General features: G+C 42.8%; 1 protein-coding gene across 2 annotated transcripts in view; it reads left to right on the top strand.

Moving 5' to 3' along the window:
- The window catches only part of LOC139668309 (gamma-aminobutyric acid receptor subunit rho-1), a 37583-nt gene extending 18809 nt beyond the window's left edge, over window positions 1–18774 (top strand). For both annotated transcript variants that reach the window (XM_071547849.1, XM_071547848.1), the window contains exons 2-10: window positions 646–699; window positions 2432–2538; window positions 3863–3930; window positions 7798–8021; window positions 11389–11471; window positions 12650–12790; window positions 13250–13402; window positions 15068–15264; window positions 16106–18774. In XM_071547849.1, the coding sequence (XP_071403950.1) occupies window positions 2520–2538; window positions 3863–3930; window positions 7798–8021; window positions 11389–11471; window positions 12650–12790; window positions 13250–13402; window positions 15068–15264; window positions 16106–16393 (1173 nt within the window). In that variant the 5' untranslated portion in view covers window positions 646–699; window positions 2432–2519 and the 3' untranslated portion in view covers window positions 16394–18774. The remainder of the gene's footprint in view (window positions 1–645; window positions 700–2431; window positions 2539–3862; window positions 3931–7797; window positions 8022–11388; window positions 11472–12649; window positions 12791–13249; window positions 13403–15067; window positions 15265–16105) is intronic.
- Window positions 18775–20955: the final 2181 nt, after the last annotated feature.

The following is a 20955-nucleotide window of genomic DNA, read 5'->3' as shown; positions in this document are numbered from 1 at the left end:
GAAATGTTAAATGTTTAATATGTTACTTATGCTCAAGCGAGCACTTACATTGCCAAAAGCAATATTCTTACCTTTAATGATTAAATAAAATATTGGCCAAAGACCTGAGAGAACCTTTCTTGACAGCAAGGTGGGATACATTATGAAATCAGAAACAAATATTTTCACAGATTTTTTCTTTTTTTTTCTCATGAAATACTTTGGAAATATTTTCATCTCATGAACATACCCAGCTGCCGCTGGTGTGTAGTTGCAATGCCCCTGCTGGCAAAGGCCCTTGAGCAGCATGGCCTCTCCCCAAAGCCCCTGACAAAGCCAGCCAAGGCTCAGGAGGTGGGAGGTGAGCTGCCTGCCTGAGTCTTTTACCAAGCAGTCAAAAACAGAGGCATCCCACCTTACAAAAGTCATCAGTTCCTTCCTTTTGCCCAGCCACAAGCCTCCAGCATCCCCACTTTCCCCACCCTCCACCATGCCCAGTCTGACACTGGCCTCTGGTGAAAAGGTTAAAAAAGCCAGATAAGGAACATTTCCCACTTGTGATAGAAGGTAATGCTGCAGGGATCTTGTGTTTCCCTCCGGACACCCTCACCTGCCTGCCCATGACTATGTGTCTCAGCTCTCCCTTTCCCTGTTGTTTCCATGCAGCCGGCCACAGCGGCAGAGACGGGAAGCCCACGGTGAGGCGCACAAGCAAGGCAGGTAGGCAAAACCCTTGGGAGGCTGCTGCTGGCCCAGCCCTGGCAGCCACAACCCCATGGCTGGGCTGAGACTGTGGTAGGGAAAGGGGGCACCACTTGAACATGCTATTGTCTTTTGATAGAGGTCATGCCACTAGAGGGATCCAGCGGGTCCCAGAGGAAGTGCTGTTGCCTGACACTCACGTAGGTGAGGTGTGATGCTATGGCCATTTGCCACATCCCTTTGGGCTTCACTTGGTGCTGATGTGCTGTGTGTGTTGCTCATGCTGTGTGAGCAGGTGCATTCCCTCCAAGAATCCATTTTGCAGGGCTAAGCCCCCTCCACAGGCTCTCCATCCTACCACTTGTCCTTGCCACTGCCAGGGAGAAAGCACCTTTCTGAGCACAGTCCAACCTGCTCACAAATGTTGGCTCTATCAGCGGCCTGCTAACTTCATTTCTCCATCTCAAACAGGCATAAACCTTTCCCAAAGTATACTCACAGGTCTTTCAGAGGCTGAATTAAATCTAAAGCAGAGGCAGGGTCCACCATTTAAAATGCTTGAGGGATAATTCATGACTAGAAGAACTCTCTGATGGAGGTAGACAACTCACCTCTCATAGAAGTTATTGAATTGAGACCAAGTATCTTTCTAAGATGTTTCATAGATAAAGCCCTGGGTTTGAGAGAGAAGTCACTGATAACTCTACTGGTCTCTGTTAGGAGGGTGTATTTTTGGCTTCTTGTGGAACAACTGCCCATGAATCTGTGAGAAGTACAGCACGGCTAAACAGTCTCATTTAGGAGAAGCTTTATCTCAGGAACATATTCCTCATCAAGTTTCTCTGTCAACCTGTTTTCCTTTAATCTATTTCTTACTTGTCTTGTACGTAGACAAGTGCCTCTCTGAGTGTTCTATCTTTTCTAAAATTGAGAATCAGCAAAATCTTTCCTCCTGATTTGAGCCCTCCTGCCACCCAAGCAGCTCTGAGGCCAGCAAAGGCTTCGCCTACACAAGGGAGAAACCCAGGAGCTGCTGCCACCACCATCCCAGCCAAGAGCACTGGGGTGCTAAACAGCAGTTTGCACCTTGGATGTGGAGGTGGAGCAGGGCATCCTCTGTCCAGCATTTAGTGCAACTCCAACAGCTTCTGGAATGAGCCTCCCAGGCTCTTTAATGCTCAGAGACCTCACAGGTCTTTAAATACTTCTTTTTATCCTTCATAGAAATCTGGGACAGGAGCTAATAATTTTATCCCAAGTTAGGGGATGGCCTGCCTCCTGGCCTGGTTCCCAGACTGTCTCCATTTTGTTCCTGGGTAACAGCCAGTAGTTTATTTCATATATTGTTTCCCTAATTCCTGGCCTCACACTCCATCACATGTCAGAAATGCCTCCCCACTGCTCCTTCCACCCCATTTCCATTTCCCCATTTATCCACACATACTATTCCTGCAACCCACAATTTGAATGGCTGTCTCCAAACTGCTGTAAGCAGAGATAATTTTGCAGAGACAAAAAGTCACCAAATGAATATTTTCTCAGTGCCAGAATTCCCGCAGGTGCCTAAGCTGTATGCTGTGTGCAGGAATCCCCATATAATGTCACGCTGCCAAACACTTCAAGTAATCGCGCGGTCATGGTCTAAGGAGTCAATGTTCTGAATGTTCTAAGGGGTAATGAAATGAAACGAGGGCATACTTCTCGCAGGCACTGCTCAGGGCTCACAGCTGTGCTTCTCTCCTCCTGGTAGCCCAATCTTAAAACGAAGCCCTGACATCACCAAATCTCCCCTGACGAAGTCAGAGCAGCTGCTGCGAATAGATGACCATGACTTCAGCATGAGACCAGGGTTTGGAGGTATGAAACGTGCACATTTGTCACTGTTCCTGTTTTACACAGTCACTTCTTTGTACTGTAACATGTACTGAGGTGAAGAAGCAGACGGGCAAGCAGAGCCTTTTCTGTATATAATTTTTGTTATTTTGTGTTCTGAAATCATGACCTGCTCAGGGTAGGGGTGCGAAAAATAGCCTTCTGGATGAGAAAAAAGCATAATCAAAAGCATGGAAATGTGGTTACAGGCAATATAATATTCCTGGTATTCAGTGACACTTTCCTCTGACAAAAATCTGCAAATACACCTTGTGTTTATTCCTGGATGATGCAGAATTCCGTGATGTGTGTGCATAATCAAATCACACCTATTGACTGGCCATTTAATTGATAACCCCAAAGAAAATATTTTGACTGCCCTGTGTTAATGCTTGCTTATAGTTTTGTGGCTGTGTGTGAGAGCAAACTAAGCTTTCAGGGAAATGGATGAAGGAGAACACGTTTTCTTTCAGCCCATCGGATTAGAGAATGTTGTAATTTATCTACCCTTTCTGGCTGACAGATGGTCATTCAAATCCAGGATACCATTATATACTCTGATGAAAGAAGATTTTATTGCTAAATGCTCAATATACCAAATACCAGCGTGTTCAATTAATTTAAAAATGTTTCAGTTTCATAGCAGTTTGCTAATGTGAGCATTATTTGTCTTGACAGTTCTCCTCTATTGTAATTACCAGAGGTATAGGAGGGACTAGTCAAAGCCTGGAGGAGGGAAAAAAGATCCCTATTATGTGGGGTCTCTGTTGGATCCTTTCCTTTGGGAACCCCAGGCTCAGTGGCAATTGCTTGCCCTGCAGTGCATCCCCTTCTGTCACCCTGACTTTTCCACAGCTGACAACTGAGTGATGTGAAAGTCAAAGACACAGAGTAGCTCTCATGGATGTATTAGCCTACAAGGCAGGCAGAAGTGAGGGAAAAATTTGGAGTAACTCTCCCGCATTTCCTTAGCTGTGCTGCCACTGCTCCTCCTCAGAATGCATGCTCCACCAGGCATCTGTCTTGCCAGTACTGGACCCAAGCACTAGAGCTAAAAGCAATTAAAGTCGCTTTTAAATTTTGAAGGAACACATGTAGGAAAGTCATTAATGGATCAATCTCATTACTGACTTCAATTGTTATTAAGAGGTTTTTGTTATGAATTCCAATTGTTTCTAATTTCAATTGGTTTACTGTTGTTTCTTTATAAGACTGAGCATCTATTTCTATCTCTAAGATAGTAAAGCCAGGAGATTACTTTGTCTCACTAGGTTTGCACTTTGTCAACTTTTAATTTTTTTCTCCTCAGGCCCTGCAATTCCTGTTGGGGTGGATGTCCAAGTTGAAAGTTTGGACAGCATTTCTGAAGTGGACATGGTAAGAGTCACAGAAGGGACCTCTGGAGACCAAACCAGGGTCAGATACAGCAGGTTAGCTGGGTTTGTGTCCACAGGGTTTGAATACGTCCAAGGACAAACACTCCACAGCCTCTGGGAGGCAGATTCAGGTTTGATCTGAATCTGCTGACAATGACTTCAATTGACCTCATGCTACCATTTCATGTCACTTGAAGCAGAAGGAAGAAATCTGACATTTTCTTTTCTCTAGGACAAAAATGATACAACACTGCTAAGATTGACTCAATGGATTTGGGGTTTTCTATTTTCATTAAAAATGATAACACACTTAAAAGCTCTGAAGAGACCATTTAATGTGTTAGTTTTAAGGCACTTTTATATACTATAGCCGTAGTCTCACTTTGGCCTTGTTCTGAGGTGGTTAGGGGCAGAAAGCTCCCAAGGACAAGGGGCAGTCGCTTTAAACAGAAAAAGAGTAAGTTTTGAGCAGATTCAAGGAAGAAATTTATTCAGAGGGTAGTGAGGCATTGGAACAGGTTGCCCAGAGAAGTTGTGGATGCCTCATTCCTTGAAGTGTTCAAGGCCAGGCTAGATGGGGCTTTGAGCAACCTAATCTAGTGGAATGTGTACATGGCTGGGGAATTGGAATTAGATGATCTTTAATGCCACTTTTCCAATTCAAATCATTCTATGATTCTATGATGCCCAGAGTCTCTCAGTAGCTCAGCTTGTGCTTTGAAAGAGAAAATAATTATCACTTCCCAATACAGAATAGTTTTCAAAATGTTTTGATCTTCCAACAAATGTATCAAATAGCACTGAAGGTTTCACAGAAAGGCACAGCTTCTTTTATGTTCCTAATCTCTGCACCCATCAGTTCAGAAAGGATATTGAGGTGCTGGAGCGAGTCCAGAGAAGAGCAACAAGGCTTGTGAAGGGACTGGAGCACAAGCCCTGTGGGGAGAGGCTGAGGGAGCTGGACTTGTTTAGCCTGGAGAAGAGGAGGCTCAGAGGTGACTTCATCACTGTCTAGAACTACCTGAAGGGAAGTTCTAGCCAGGTGGGGGCTGGTCTCTTCTCCCAGACACTCAGCAATAGGACAAGGGGGCACAGGCTTAAGCTCTGCCAGGGGAAATTTAAGTTGGAGATCAGAAAAAAATTCTTTCCAGAGAGAGTAATCAGGCATTGGAATGGGCTGCCCAGAGAGGTGGTGGATTCACCATCCCTAGAGATTTTTAAACGCAGATTGGACGTGGCGCTGAGTGCCATGATCTGGTAAATGGACTGGAGTTGGACCAAGGGTTGGACTTGATGATCTCGGAGGTCTTTTCCAACCCAATCAATTCTATGATTCTATGATTCTATGTTTCTAATTAACAGACAGAGCCTGCACCTGACCTTCCTCCCATGTCTAAGCTGGGACTGCTGTGTAGCAGCACAGCTGCCATTCAGCAGCCACACTGGTGCAGTTTGGGCTCCTCTCACTGCAGCTGTTTCAGCTTTGGAGTGGGCTGGGATACAATCCCATCTGACTTGTTGGGTGCAGCAGGGTTACAGCACATCAGGGCTGAGCATTCTCCCCAGCCCTGGGGACCCCTCCAGCTGAGCCCCCGGTCTCTGGTGCTCTTGGCATCCTGATAGATAGCCATGGAGATTCTAAGCTTTCACCTCTCCTGGGATGGGCCCAGCCCCTCTTTTTGAGGAGAAAGCTTGTGAAGGTGGCCAGAGAGCCCCTGAAAAGCTCCAGAACTTGAAAATAAAGGGAAAGAACTGAGAATTAAAAAAAAAAAAAACAAAAAACCACAAAACAAAACCCCAAACCAAACAAAATCCAAGCCACAAACCTCTTCTTTTTTTCAAACAAATGTTATGATTTTGGATTCATTCTCTTGCTTTTGAATACTGCTGCTGCTCCTCTTCTAACATCCTGCTGGAACACCCAGCAACATGGGAAAAACACTGTATGGCCTTGGGTTAAAAAAAACCCGTTCAGGGTCAATTTTGGCTGTTTGCAAAATAATGATAGAGAAACCTTTTTATTGTCAGAATCAATTGGTTTTGACTCATGCAGCTTTATAGAAAAATAAGCCATGTTGCTTTGCAAGATCATTACTTGCTTTTTCAATGAAGAAACAACAGTGACAGTTACTTATTCTGTGCTAAATTTAAGCTTGAGAAGTTAGTTATAACAATTTTTCTTTTTTTTCTGCTACTTTCTGACTATTTGCAAGAAAATGATTAAATAATAGAGGATGTTATAAAGCTTCATTAGGATGTCACAAATCAGATTTTTTCCCAACTAATTAAAAAATTATAAATATCTATTATAATACATAGTCTATATATTATTATAGGCTAGTGACCCTCAAATTACAGAGCTTTTACATGTTGGGTGGGGCAGCTGTATTACCTGGGGGAAGAACGACAAGAAAGAAAAAATACATTGTCGCTCAGCTTTGGAAATTTATTTGCAAACATAATAGGAACAGTTTATAGTGTCACTGAGAACTGGACCAAAAGAAGAAGGGAGATATATAGTTGTGGCTTGAGGGATTTTCAGATGCTGTGTTATAAATGATTTTGGTTCCTGGTTTAATAGCCTAAAACTAGTATTAATAAATCTTTCCTAATGAAAGCTGACAATACTGGATTTTTCCACAGCAACTAGAATTGTAAGTTTATGCAAAAAAGTGTGAAGCGTTGACTTCTCACTAAAGAACAAATACCTGTCAATTTATTGCTGTTTAAAGGACACAGAGAATTTAATGTAAAAAGTTGCCCAGATCGAACACCTTTAAATTTAACTCTTTCCCAGATCAAACATCTTTAAATTAAACAGGGAAAATTGTTACTGTATGCTACAGAATTAATCTAAAGAAAATGAAGAAATTACATAGTCAGTGGCTTTGGAAGCTTCAGCTGGATGCAATGAAAGTGTTTCCAAGAATTATATTGGCCTCTAGTGTAATAATAATAGCACAGACTGCAACTAAAAATCACTTCTATGGCAAAAAGACCGCAGTACCCTCCATATTTCAAAATGCTTGGAAAGTGTTGTGGAAAAAAAAAAATCAAATGTCAAGAAACTTCACCCTAAATCCATCTGACCTCCTCTACTCCACACACGAGGGCAGACTGGTCAGTCTTAGACACTCCTCTCTCTTTATGGGCAACATATTACACTTACACTCAAAGAAACTATATTTATAAACAACTCTCTGAGCTGATCTTTAGATATATGAGGGCTTCCTTTGAAACAAGGGAAAAAGCAAACCCAAGTACGTGTCTCTGGGCTCTGACTCCAAATACAACAGACTTCAAAATCAAGGACTACACCACTGATGTAAGAGTAAAATACATGGGGAGAAAGCAACCAAACACCCATTTTAGTCAAATACCGAGTCAAAAACACGTCAGAGTCAATGCTGGAGGAAGAGCTCCCCGTGCAGCACACTCTTCCAGCTGCCTAGGAGAGGGCAGTTGCTGGAGCAGCAGAGATGGCAGCGCAGGCAGCAGGTGCTTCTTCCCTGTTTGCTCCAGGAGCACAACACTGCATGGTTGGGGGATGAAGCTGTTGGCAGAACTCTGTGCCCACTGTTGCCTTGGCATGCCTGCATTTTTGCCCCTGGAGTGGCTCACAGACACTAAAATGCCACATTTGCATTTCAGAGGTGGATTTGCCACCTGAATGGCCCCTGATTTCTGAACCTTGTAAGTCTGTCTGACCTGAGAAATAAACAAGCTGCAGCTGGTCATGTCCCTTGCAGCTCAGTGAGAGGATGTGCCTCCAGGAACAGTACTTTCCAGTTCATGGTTTGTCCCAGAGAGAGGCAATCACTACTATACTGATAAGGTGTAAGTTGTAACACAAGCCTGTTTGTTGCAGGACTTCACCATGACACTTTATCTGAGGCACTACTGGAAAGATGAGCGGCTGTCCTTCCCCAGCACCAACAACCAAAGCATGACCTTTGATGGCAGATTGGTGAAGAAGATCTGGGTTCCCGACATGTTCTTTGTGCACTCCAAGCGTTCCTTCATCCATGACACCACCACAGACAATGTCATGCTGCGGGTCCAGCCAGATGGGAAGGTACTTTATAGCCTCAGGTAAAGCTGCATTCAGTCAATGCAAACCATTAGTGGAGTGAGAGTGGTTTAACTGATTCCTGTATTGTGGTTTTGCATGACTTCATACAACAAAAAAGCATAAAAAAGAATGAATGTGTTGACTATCCACAGACATCAGAGTCCCTGTCCGAGTTTATTTAAGTGACTGTTACAGGAAGATTTTTGTGCCAAATTCTGTGTCCATGTCGCTGGTTCTCCCCCTGTCCCTTTGCCTTGTATGAATGGTTAGCCCCTTTTCCTCTTGGGAAGCTGCAGTCACACATGACAGTCTCTTGGAGCAGCTCCAGAGACCAGTGGGCTGCAATCCCCACAGGGCACTGCTGAAGGGACAGGGCACAATCTAAGTAAAAGGGCAACATCTGGTAACAAAGACAAGTCCAGGGCAGCTATAGTTATCACTTCACTATACAACAAGCCTCTGTGCCCAGCAAAATGTGCCATTTCTATTCTTATAGGCAATTATGAAGAAGCATAAATTATACCGAGTGCTACTTTAGCTTTATGGTACACAACAAAACAGAGGGAACAACCCTCAGCACATAAAGTGACAAGCTTCAGAGCAAGGGTATATAGCTCCTGTTATCTCACATGTATGGCTAGAGCAGCCCAAGCACTTGACTTTAGTGCTTCCTGCTTTTTCTCACTTTTCATGTGAAATGCATGAAAGTTTCTTGAAGGGGATATTTTTTGTAAACTTTCTTTGTCCTCTGGTTAAAGGGGTGATCCCAAGCCTGGCTTTCTCCTTTATTTTCCAACTGGTTGATCAGCTGATGTAAGTCTGAATATTATTAAACCAGAATTTTTTTCATTTTAGTAAGTAACACTTTCATACTTGGAGATGCTAAGTAAGGAGCATCTGTGTCATGATTTAACACCAGCTGGCAACTAAGCCCCATGTAGCTGCTGGCTCACTCCCTCCCAGTGGGAGAGACAAGAGAATTGAAATGGCAAAAATTAAAAATCCCTTGTGGGCTGAGAGAAAGGCAGTTTAACAGGTAAAGCAAAAGCCCCACACACAAGGAAAGCAAAACAAGGAATTCATTTACCACTTCCAATGGGCAGGCAGGTGCTCAGCTATCCCCAAGAAAGCAGGGCTCCATAACACATAACAGTGACTGGGGAAGACAAATGTCATCACTACAAACTTCCACCCCTTCCTTCTTCTTTCCCCCACTTTCTATGCTGGGCATGATGCCATATGTTGTGGAATGTCCTTTTCCTCAGTTGGGGTCAGCTGTCCTGGCTGAGTCCCCTCCCAACTCCCTGTGCAGCCCCAGCCTCCTTGCTGGTGATATGGGGTGAGAAGCAGAAAAGGCCTTGATGCCCAGCAACAACAAAAACATCCCTGTATTGCCAACACTGTTTTCAACAAAAATCCAGAACCCATCCCCTCACCAGCTACTGTGAAAAAAAATTAACTCTAAGACAAATCCAGCATGACCTGTCTATCTCCCAAAGAAACTAAAATCTGTGCTTCTGTTTTTCTTGGCTGCAGCTCCATCCAGTCAGAAAACAAGTATTGCCAAATGACCCATAAAAACTTATTAGGGAGGAAATCGTTGTATAATATTCTGATGCAAAAATGTTGGTATCACCTCCACAGCAATGAAATAATAAAATACCTGATAAATAAAGAAAATTGATAGATATTCTGAAGGACAAAAAGAAGGAAAATCTGAGTCATAGGAAGAATGTATCAGCAAGTTTCATCGATTATCTAATGATAAAGTTGCAGAATACACTGCTTGTGAAAGCTGTGGAGGTCTTTAGGGAATGTTAGTAGTGGCAGAGGTGGATCTGAGCATGCCGCAAGGCGAAGTGATCAACTTCTCAGCCTGCAGAGGTGTTTTATGATTCTATGAAAGTAAATCAAGCAAAGAAGTTCTTGATTCCCTAGAGGGCATCAGTTTGACAAGAATTCTTTTGTTCCTTGATATTTTTATCTTACTCTTCATTGGAATTAACAGGCTGAACAGTGTCTACCTTTGCATTATCAAAGCTTTTTCTTCACTCAGCATATTAGACAAGGTTCAGGTGTGGCTTAGCCCTTTGCAAAGTTTGCTCAGGTCATTAGTACTATAAAAAAGGACAATAATATGACATAATGTTCAGCAATAGCATGCATGCCTGTATACTCTTTAATATAGCTGCAATACCAATCATCTGTGTTGCAAGCACTCATGGTTATATAAAGAAAATGGGAACAGAAGAACATCCCGCTACTCAGATCCTGCCAAGCACAATCTTGTGCTTAAACAATTGCCCTGGACAAAATGGTCATGGACATCTTCTATAGCAAACTGGCAGAGTTTCAGTATTTTATTCAGCAGTGACTGCAGGCTGCAGTGCTTTGTGAATGCTGGGGAAGTACAAAGGCTGGTCTCTCCTTAGGAGCAAACAGGTCATACTGCCTGTCTGCCTTTGCTGAATGCCTTTGCCTGGAGATTACAGTTTTCCTTAGTGCCTGCCTTATTAAGGTTGTTTGCCAGACTTCGTTTTCTCTTTTCTTGGATACCACTGTAGATCTCACTAGCACCTAAACAATCAATCTGAGACACACAATGCAGAAGGACTACTAACATAAGGGACTGCACTGTGTTTTTCTCATTTTGTGACAAATGTCTGTCTTCCATTAGGCCTCCTATAACTCATTAATTCTTTCCCCATTATGAATCATTCTTTTTTTAAAATTTACTTCCCTGGAGTTCAAGCCAGTCGAGTTAAGATTTACGGATGCTACAGTTCAAACACAAAATTATGCTATGAAAAATGAGATAATCAGACCATAGCGAGACCAGAGCTTTTGACTGATCGGGCAGAGCATTTTGGTGGTCACTGTTGCATATCAGCTCCAGCCTTAACTCGAGGCACTGCCTGTGCCCTCTGGTGGCTGATACCCACGTGTGATCGCTGCGTTCTCACTGAGCAGCTGGAAATTCACCGTGTGTGGAGAAAATTACCTAGATCCCTCATGGCACTAGGATGGCTTTGATAAATAGAAATTATTTTATTGTAAAAAGCATCTGTTGAAAGGACAGATGTCTGCAGAGATATGTCTGCTGCTTGTCGAGGGGAAAAGTGTCCTCTCTGCCCTTTCTGATTTTCTTCTCCTAAGTTTTTGTCATCTAGTAGCAATTTGTAATGGCCTAACTTTCTAGTAATTTTTTATAACACTACTTTGCTGAGAGGAAGAAATGGCTTTAACTAAAGTGAAATGGAAGGGATTTATTTTCAGTTGACTGGTATTGGCTGTAATTGTTTATTAAAAAACCAAACTCACAGCTTTACTATTTTTCAGTCATATAAGAGGACAAGTTTTTAATGAAGTGATTTTTGTTATTTCTAGAGTAACAGTCACAGCAATGTGCAACATGGATTTTAGTCGCTTTCCCCTGGACACGCAGACATGTTCCCTGGAGATTGAAAGCTGTAAGTAAAGTGGAGATGTTGAGGAGTTGAGGGCTGCACCCAATGGGCACCCAAACTGCATTTAATTATACCAACAACTAATTATAAGAATAATTAAACTGCTGCTGCATTCATGGGAGTCCTAACCAAAGTCAACAGACTTCAGCCCTAAGAAAAACTCCTTGCACGTATTTTTTCACTAGAACTATATGGTGTTTGCAACAACACAGCTGTGAGCACTGTGTTGCCAGTGTCCCTGAGTGCCAGCCAAGCTGCCACACAGCCACTCCACCCTGCAAGGACCTGGGCCACTTGCCTGCAGGTCAGCAGCCTCCACCAGCACCCTCTTGCCCAGATGCCCTCAAACACAGAGATAAATTGTCCTACACGTGCACCATCTGCTCATCCATGGTACAGAAACCATGGCAGGGCAGAGGCATTAACCCCCTTCCTCTTGCATTTCTTACTCCTATTTGAGATAAACCCAGCTTATACTCTTTGTCCCAAGTGTGATGCACATATGAATTGGTTAGATTTCATACACTTTAAACTTTTGGCTTCTTACGAGCTATTTTCTCCTCCTTCTTAAGCTTGCAATAAGACATTTTCATCTTAATTTGGTTTTAATGCATTTACATGTGATTCTTTCTCTCCCTGTCTGCAAAGAGCTGCTACTAAACCAGTCTGAAAGGATTAGCATTACTATTATTTCCCCATTAAAAAAACAAGACCTGTAATATTCATGTGTGCATCTAGGTAGAAAGTTTACCCAAGAGTTTTCCCTCCTGCATGCCTCAGACAACTGATAGACTGTTACTCCCATTACCCCCAAGCAGACTCCTTCCTCTAAGTCTCTTTTTTTTGTTTGTTTCTGATTTTAGGAGGTTTATAAGGGATAATATTTTAGGTTCTGATGTGGTAGGTTACCTGACACACACAATATGTATGTGAAATTTTGATTAGAGAAACAAAAGGGTTTACAAAACATATAAGGCATCAGGCCTGAGGGCTCTAACAATGAGCTAATCCACTCCTTGACACAACCATACCCACCACCTAGGTGGGTGGCATTTTGGGCAGTTGAGCCTTTCAGACAGGACCTCTCAGGTAACTGGGAGGGCTGTGAGGGCACACCCTGGGATGTGGGGGTGGGAGGACCTGTTCAGTGCACTATACTGAGGTTTGCTCTGTTCCCCTAGATGCCTACACTGAAGATGACCTTATGCTCTACTGGAAGAATGGGAATGATTCCCTTAAAACAGACGAGAGAATATCACTGTCCCAGTTCCTGATTCAGGAGTTTCACACCACCACAAAGCTTGCTTTTTACAGCAGCACAGGTGGGTACTAGAGTACCTACTAGAGAGTGGGCTGGGGGAAGAAGGGGTGCAAACTGTCTGTCTTGACCTTGGTCTTGGAGAATTGTTCATTGTGAGTTCTCTCTGTGGCCCATCAGACCTTCCTGTCTTCTATGTCAGGGTGGCTGTGCCTGCCACAGACTTCCATCTTGACAGTTATGCCGTCTGGAAAGACAATCCTTCTTCAAGATCACACCAAGGCTTAACATTAATTAAACTCTCAAATTACACAGGCTAAATTTTCTTAAGTATATCATCCAGCGAGATGCTTTGACTTTGAAAGTTGATTCAGTAAGGAGTGTTCTCTGTAAATTGCAATGATCTCTGGTCATTGACTGTATTTTTGTGAAAGAAAATGAGGCACTTTTCTCCTAATGCACCATCACCTTGTCTAAAAGTAGTTTGGTGTAACTTCTCTTTTTCATTCTCTCTGTCATACAGGGTGGTACAATCGTCTCTATATAAACTTCACTTTACGTCGACACATCTTCTTCTTCTTGCTCCAAACCTACTTCCCTGCCACTCTCATGGTCATGTTGTCCTGGGTGTCCTTCTGGATCGATCGCCGAGCAGTTCCTGCCAGAGTACCATTAGGTAAAAACCATCTTGGAGTCAGCAGACCTAAGACACAATTGCTGCAACCACAGCCTTGCCCACCAAAATGAAATCCCCTGTGCTACGCACTGCCCTCATGTTGCCTTGTGGCATGGAAATCAGCTGTGCCACACGTCTCCCAGGGACAGGAGACTGTCCATGGTGCAAACTCTGCGTCTGCCCTCTGATGCCAAGGGAATCGCCTTCCTTGTTCCCACAAACTCTGGAGGCACATGGTACAAATCAGCAAGCAAATGTCTTGCTCTGCTTTTATTGCTGTGAACAGAGACAGGGCACAGATAGACCTTGAGGTCTTAGTGACCTTCAGAGACTTCAGTGAATGAGAAGGTGAAAATCAGTATCGGCAGCCCTGACAAAATTTCAGTTTACTGAGTTTGCTAGAGGAAGGAGGCTGGAGGTAATAGAGCCAGCTGAGCTGTGCCATTTAACTTGTTAAATGAGTTTGCACTGCAATGTGAGGGATTCAGCTTCCCCTTTTGCAGCATCTTTCAGGCAGATGAAGCCATATGTCAGAGAAGTCATCATGCAAGCAGAACTATGATATGGACGGAAATCTTCTAAAGTGGGTGCTTTGCCCTTAGTAAAGTGCTGTTTGTGTTTTGCAGATTCTCAGCTCAAGCTTTTTTCCTCTTACTCCAGATAACATGCCTCAGGATTTTATTTATTCTTAAAATCATATTCCTCAATGGAGGGGGGACATAAAGAGACATAACAGATACAGCAGTGGGGCGACTGCCCATGTCTGAATTTAGAAACAGCCTTAAGATATTAAAAGGAGTTTAAATGTTTGGGCCATGGCCTTTCAGAAGACATAGGCACTGCCTTAGCAGCATTTTTAGCACATAGATACTCCTGTTAAATCAGTAATTCATGCTTGTGTACATTATTTCAACTTTCAAAATGATCACTAATGTGACATAATTAGACCCTGAAATAAGAGGGCCACAGACAGCCTCCCTAAGAGTGAGGATAACACTGAACTACAGGGGCTCCTGTCCCCGCTGATGTGCCCATTGTGCTCATCTATGGGGTAACATGGGGCAGCATTGCCCTGCAGAGCCCCATTGTTCTTTGCTTTTGCTCCAGTGAGGGCACAGACCAGGTGTGAGATTTGGCTGGTGACTTCTGTGACTTCCCATGAAGCAGGACTGCTCAGGAAAAGTCCAACATATGGAAAACACAGTGGAAACTGGTAGAAGCAGCAGCTTTGCTTGTGTCCATGCTGTGGAGGAGTAGAAGTAGAAGCTGAGATATTTAGAAATGGAGAGTCATAGTTGAGTTTGAAGGGACCTGTAATCCATGTACTTGTACCACCCTAGGGACTGTCCTGAACCTGGAGTGGTGTGAAGCCAGCATGGGGTCAAAGTGCTGCTGCCTGGCCAAGGGCTGGGAGGCTTGTGATGTGGTGAGGAACAGGGTAGCAGCACTCTGAGTCCAGAATCAGAGCTGTGCTCACCAAAAAGACAAGAAATTCCCCAATTAGAACTTTCAGGGCTGCCTGGACCCTCCTCAACCAGTGAAACCCATCGCTCAACTGTGTAAAACAAAACAGCAAGGTAAATTCAGATGTCAGGAAATTTTAACAACTGTATTTGTGACAAAGAGTCTGGTTTCAGAATGGTCTCTCTTCTGGTGTGTTCCCAGGCATAACCACCGTGCTGACCATGTCCACAATCATCACTGGGGTGAATGCTTCCATGCCTCGTGTTTCCTACATCAAAGCCGTGGACATTTACCTGTGGGTCAGTTTTGTGTTTGTCTTCCTCTCGGTGTTGGAATATGCAGCTGTGAATTACCTGACAACAGTGCAGGAACGTAAGGAGAGAAAACTGCGGGACAAGGTGAGGTTTTCGATCCCCAGTGCAGTTTTCTGAGTGGGAAAAGGTGTGGCAGAAGTCTTGAAACATTCAAAACTTTACAGCTACAGTGTGCCGCTTTCAGCTGCCAGGGGAGAAGGCAGTGCCTGTAAAGACATCAGCAGCAAGTCATTGCAGGTTGTAAAGGTTTGCCACAGAAAACCCACACCCAAGTTCTCTGTCCTTTTGTTGGAGTCTAATGATGCTAACTCCCTCTACATATAGTCCTTCAGTGCCTGTATAAATGGGATAGGTTTTGGATTTTACCTTTCAATACTTTTTTATACTGAAGATCCAAACCTGTGAATACATTCAGTTGGATACTGCATTTTGGGTTTCAGATAACTTGGCAGATATTCCCCACCTTTCTCCATGCACGGTCTAAACTTACACAATGGTTCCAATTTCCCTTTTTTCGCAAGTTACATTAAATTTTAACCACCTAAAATTTCAGCCCAAGATCTCCTCTTCAAATGAGGCAAGCCTCATATATTCCTTCTTGTGGTTTCCCTCTGTCCTTCTTTGATCTTCTCAGCTTCAAGCTAGAGATCCAACCTTTTTTACACCCTGAAAACTTGTGCCTAAGCCAAATAAGCTTTCCCACACAGAGCCCTGCTCTCTCCCTGACTGCACCTACATCTTGCAGATGGGAAAATGGAGACGGACAAAGATGCTGTCCAGCTCCACCCTCTTGTTCTCTCTTTTGTGTCCCAGCTTCCTGAATTCTCCAGGCCTTTCCCCTTCTCTGCTTTTGTAAGGAGGAAAGGGATGTCTGTGTACATCTGGACACAACTCAAGCCCCCCCTGCACTTGTTTGTGCCCACAGCCTGCCTGTGCATGCAGCCTGCCTCAGCCTCGGGCCATGATGATGGACGGCAGCTACAACGACGGGGACGTGAACGAGCTGGGGCACTACATGTCCGAGAATGGAGACAAGCAGGACCGAATGATGGTGCAGCTGGCACTGGGAGCTGAGAGGGGCTCAGGCAGGAGGAAAAACCAGAGATACGTCAGCATGCGGATTGACACCCATGCCATCGACAAGTACTCCAGGATAATATTCCCTGGTGCATACATTCTATTTAATTTGATATACTGGTCCATTTTTTCATGAGCATTCATAACACCTGTAGTCACAGAGCAGTGTGACATTAAGTGAAAGTACGGTCTCATAGGCTAATGGAAAGAAAACAGAGAATTGTTTTAACTGGAAGATGGACTTTTTCAGGATTTAGTTTTTCTATTAGAGGCAACTCATCTGTGGCATAAATAATTGTGCAACTTTCACACATTAGCAAAATACAGGATATACAATCTAAAATTTTATACTTATTTAAAGTTGTGCTATGTTCCTTCTTGTGCCTCACAGGCCACTGTAAACTATTTTAACAAGTGACTATAATTGCCAGTTGCTTATATATGGTGCATCCTCCATTTTGTGCCCCTGAAATTCTAATTCTCTGAGTACATCTCTCAGTTCATCAGACTTACCATGTTCAAGACCAATTAATACAAGAATATGCAAATACTTGCAGGATGAGGTCAGACATGGCAATGACAAACACAAAGTATCCAGTACTGGGAAACACTTTGGCAAGGTTACTGATGACTGCAGCTTGCTTTCACAGCTTAATGGATGCCACATGAGCATTACTGCACTGACAGGTCCAAGCAGGAATACTTTCAGACTTGTGTTTTGTCTTGGTCATATTTAAACCAAGGATATGATTCCAAACTGTTTTGATTAACTTACTAAAATATGACTTGCAATGCACATTTAATAAGGAAGGAACAGAGGCCAGACTTCTGCAATGCTAACTAAATCCAGTGGGAAGCACAGGAGCTGCCCTTGGATCTGCTTATTTGGGTCACTGGGAGTTTTGCACTTGAGTTTCCTGGGAGAGGAAACAGGTTTCTCTACAAAATGATCCAGTGAAGAAAATCATGTGTCTGCAAAAACCCCTCCAAACTACTTCAGGAAAAGCCTCTCTCCTCTGAGGTAGTCTGGGCATTACCAGTGTGTACAGCATGAAAACCTGTTGCAGCCTGTAAAGCCATCAGTAATTGTATTAGCTTATGGGAAAAGCCAAGTTCATCTGTTCTTAGTAAAAGCATAATAGAAAGGTGCTCAACAGCTGACAAAGCAGTAGTAAGGACTTTATATTTGAGTTACTAGAGATACCATGCCAAAAACTATGGAATTATATAAAAAAGAGCTTCCACCATAAGACAGCAGCTCAATTGCAGATGCAGTTTGCATATGATTGCAGAGTTCATTATTCCCTGCACAGCAGATGCTGTTGTCTTTTACAAGTGGAGCTGCTCTGAGCATCAGACCAAAGCAGTTGTGACTCCAAAAGGAGAGTGAATCTTCTTACACGACATCTGCCCTGGCCTGCCTGTTCTGCCACTGGTATCAGGCATGTGACACAGACACTGCAGTTGTTTGAACACAGCTGGTTGTTATTTCATTTCCAATGTAAATAAATGTCATGCAAACATACTCAGCATTTCTTATAACTTCTAAAATCATGACCTGAAAAACTACCTACACTCATCTTGCACTTGTAGCTTGGACTCCATAGGTAAGGCAATAAAATCACAGAAACTAAAAATCATTAAAAGACACACCTACCCATAAGATTTGACTACTCATTTCTACGGAGTTATTATTTTCCACATACATAAACTATCACAGCTTCATTTTATCAAGCTCTCTTCATATCATATTATTCTCCTGTAAGTTTTTTCAATAGATTAAAAAACCCTCCCCCTTTTTTCTAAACCATAAACATTTCAATCAAATGAAAGTAGAAAAGTGACTCTGGCAAAAGCAGATGAAAGGTTGGCCACCAGGTTTGCCCACCCTACCTGATTCCTTATTCTGACGGCACCTTCCACCACAAGTAACTCCAAGATTTCTTGGGCACTACTTGCACAGGAATGTATTTAGATTCTCAGTATTGTAAGAACCCATTAATTTCTACAATTTAAGAATAGCATGAACAGGAGTGCCAGATTTTATAGTAAGCTCTTCAGCTTCATAAGAAGCTTAATGTTATGTAGTTTGCTGCAGTACTGTACATTCCTTTATAGACTCATTAATCTCATACTACACACATTATTTGGCATCTGATCAGTATATTAAGGGAGATTTTGAAGACACAAATGGGAGCTGGATTTTGGATTCCCTGACTTTCAGTGGGAACCATATTTCTAACTTACCATGTGATTTTTCAAAATTTTCCTTCCAGCACAACTCCTTAAACAGATTCCCCAACCTCAGTGTTTGGATTTACACTGTTGATTTACTTGTGTTTTACTTGGGAAAATCTAGTGCCTTTTCAGTCTTATATAAATGTGTATATAGATGTATTCTATAAGTACAGGATATGTCATGTACAGTCAGTGTTTGCTATCAACAACTGTACTCATTAAACATATTTACATACATATTCTTTGGCTTTTAACCTTTCAGTGTATGTTTTTTATATTCAATCATTAACACTCCTTTCCATTTTCATAATAAATCATAGAGATTTGTTTGTTCATTTCTAGAAACACTCAAAATCACAATAAAACTTCACATTTGTGCAGCATCTGATGTTTTCTACCTTGAAAAGAATTACCTCCATGAGTTTATACATGTATGTAAGAACTTTTAGGTCAGGGCCTGATCCAGACAAATACAAAACATCTTTAAATCTGGTTTTGCTGGTAGGGCTGAAAAGCCCTGGGATTTCACAAGCAGGGCTTTGATGTGAAGCCTGCATTCAAACTCAAAATCACCATGATGATAACACTAAGCTTTCCACCTCAGACTGTGTACGTTACAGTCCTCATTCTTCTTGCTTTGGATTGTATTTTGCAAACTAATTCAAATCCATTTCTCAGCAGTTAACCCAAAGCCCAGCCTGGAATGATGCTGTTTTTGGAAGCTGAAGTGTATTGGCAGGTCTGTGTGGATCACAGATAAGCACAAGTTCTGTCTGTGAGCATGTCTAGATGAAGTTTTGGAGACTGAAACCTGTAGTAGTTTTTAAGGTTGATGGTAATTACTGATAGGGTGAAGCAAGAAGAAGGAAAACTTCAGTCTGCAACAGATGGAATACTGAGAAGGCATGAAGAATAAGATGATTTCTTTCCCAGTAAAAAGAAAATTCTCATAGTAACCAAATAATTGAATATCTCTCTTTCTACAGGCTGCATGACGGAACAAGTGATTTAGTACAAAACAGACCCAAACTCCCTGCAAGTCCTGATGAGCAAGTAGAAACCCCTGGGACTCCCCTCTCCTGCACTTGCTCATGTGGCAATGTGGTATTTGATAGAGCACTGAGGATGTAGAAAAAAATTTATGAGACCACCTGTACTGTATGTTCCACACTAGTTTGGTGTCAATACAACACATGAGGCCATTCAGACGCTCAAACAAATCTGTGAGAGCTGAACTGTAGAGTATGAAGCATATTCCAGTCTCCAACAACCAAAAGAATATAGAAATGTGAAACTATGGAAAATTACAACTTCTGGAAATTTTTAATGAAACAAGACTTCCAGTACTTTAATTATGATGAACATGCACCACAGCTGTGTGCTTTTATCCTCCAATAGCTTCCTGAGAAGTTAGGAAGAGATGAGCCAGTATTACGTCTGCCAGGTAACTCTGAGACTGAACAGCAGAAAAGGTACCTGTATGGGGCAGTCAGGAGCTCAGCGGTGGTATCCACTTGGCTCACCAAAAGGATACAGTGGCCAAGACAGCTCACAGAAAAACTTGCAGCCATCCAGGCTTCAGGCTGTAGGGAGTGCCTAAGCCTTTCACCAGATCATAGCAGAGATAGTAATTGCTACTGGGATTGTTCAACCTGGAGAAGGCTTTGGGTGATGCAGTTGCAGCCATCCAGTACCTAAAGGGGGCCTACAAGAAAGATGGGAGAGGGACTTTGCATGATGGCATGTAACAGGACAATGGGGAACAGCTTCAGACTGAAAGAGGGTATGTTTAAATTGGATATTAGGAAGAAATTCTTCGCTGTGAGGATGATGAGACACTGGCACAGGTTGTCCAGAGAAGCTGTGGATGCCCCATCCCTGGAAGCTGGATGGAGTTCTGAGCAACCTGGTCTAGTGGTGGGTGTCCCTGCCCATAGCAGGGACTGGAACTAGATGATCTTTAAGGTCCCTTCCAACACAAACCATGCTCTGATGCTCTATCACAAACTACAGCACCATATAAATGGCTGTTAACACTATCCTCAACCATGTAAACTTCACTTGTTCCTAGGACTGAACCATATGGCTTCTCACTGTACTTTTAAATAAGGATATTCAGATGCACTTGTAGCTGAGAGAAATTCTTGATGAGTTTGCCAGATACTTTTGGCTTCCATTAGTGCCTAAAGGAATCTAGACCTGCAGCAGTCTTACCCAACTTTGGCTTAGTGGAGTTTGGGTAAGAAGTCTTACACGGGATGCACTTTTGCTCTTTACAGAACAAAATGTGGGTGGCAGCAGCAGTCAACCCAACAGGCTGGTAGACAAAGGCTCTGTGGAGGGCCGCTACCTTCACAGCAAGTAAACTGCAAACCTTACAGGAGAAAAAGGAAATAATGTAGACTGACTTCCACTTTAAAATTATTTAATTCTAAAAACTTGGCTGTAAATAATAGTCTG

Source organism: Pithys albifrons, chromosome 2 (genome assembly GCF_047495875.1).
Source record: "Pithys albifrons albifrons isolate INPA30051 chromosome 2, PitAlb_v1, whole genome shotgun sequence".
In the NCBI taxonomy this organism is placed as follows: Eukaryota; Metazoa; Chordata; class Aves; order Passeriformes; family Thamnophilidae; genus Pithys; species Pithys albifrons.
Note: the sequence above shows the minus strand (reverse complement) of the source record. Positions and strands in the feature narration are given on the sequence as shown.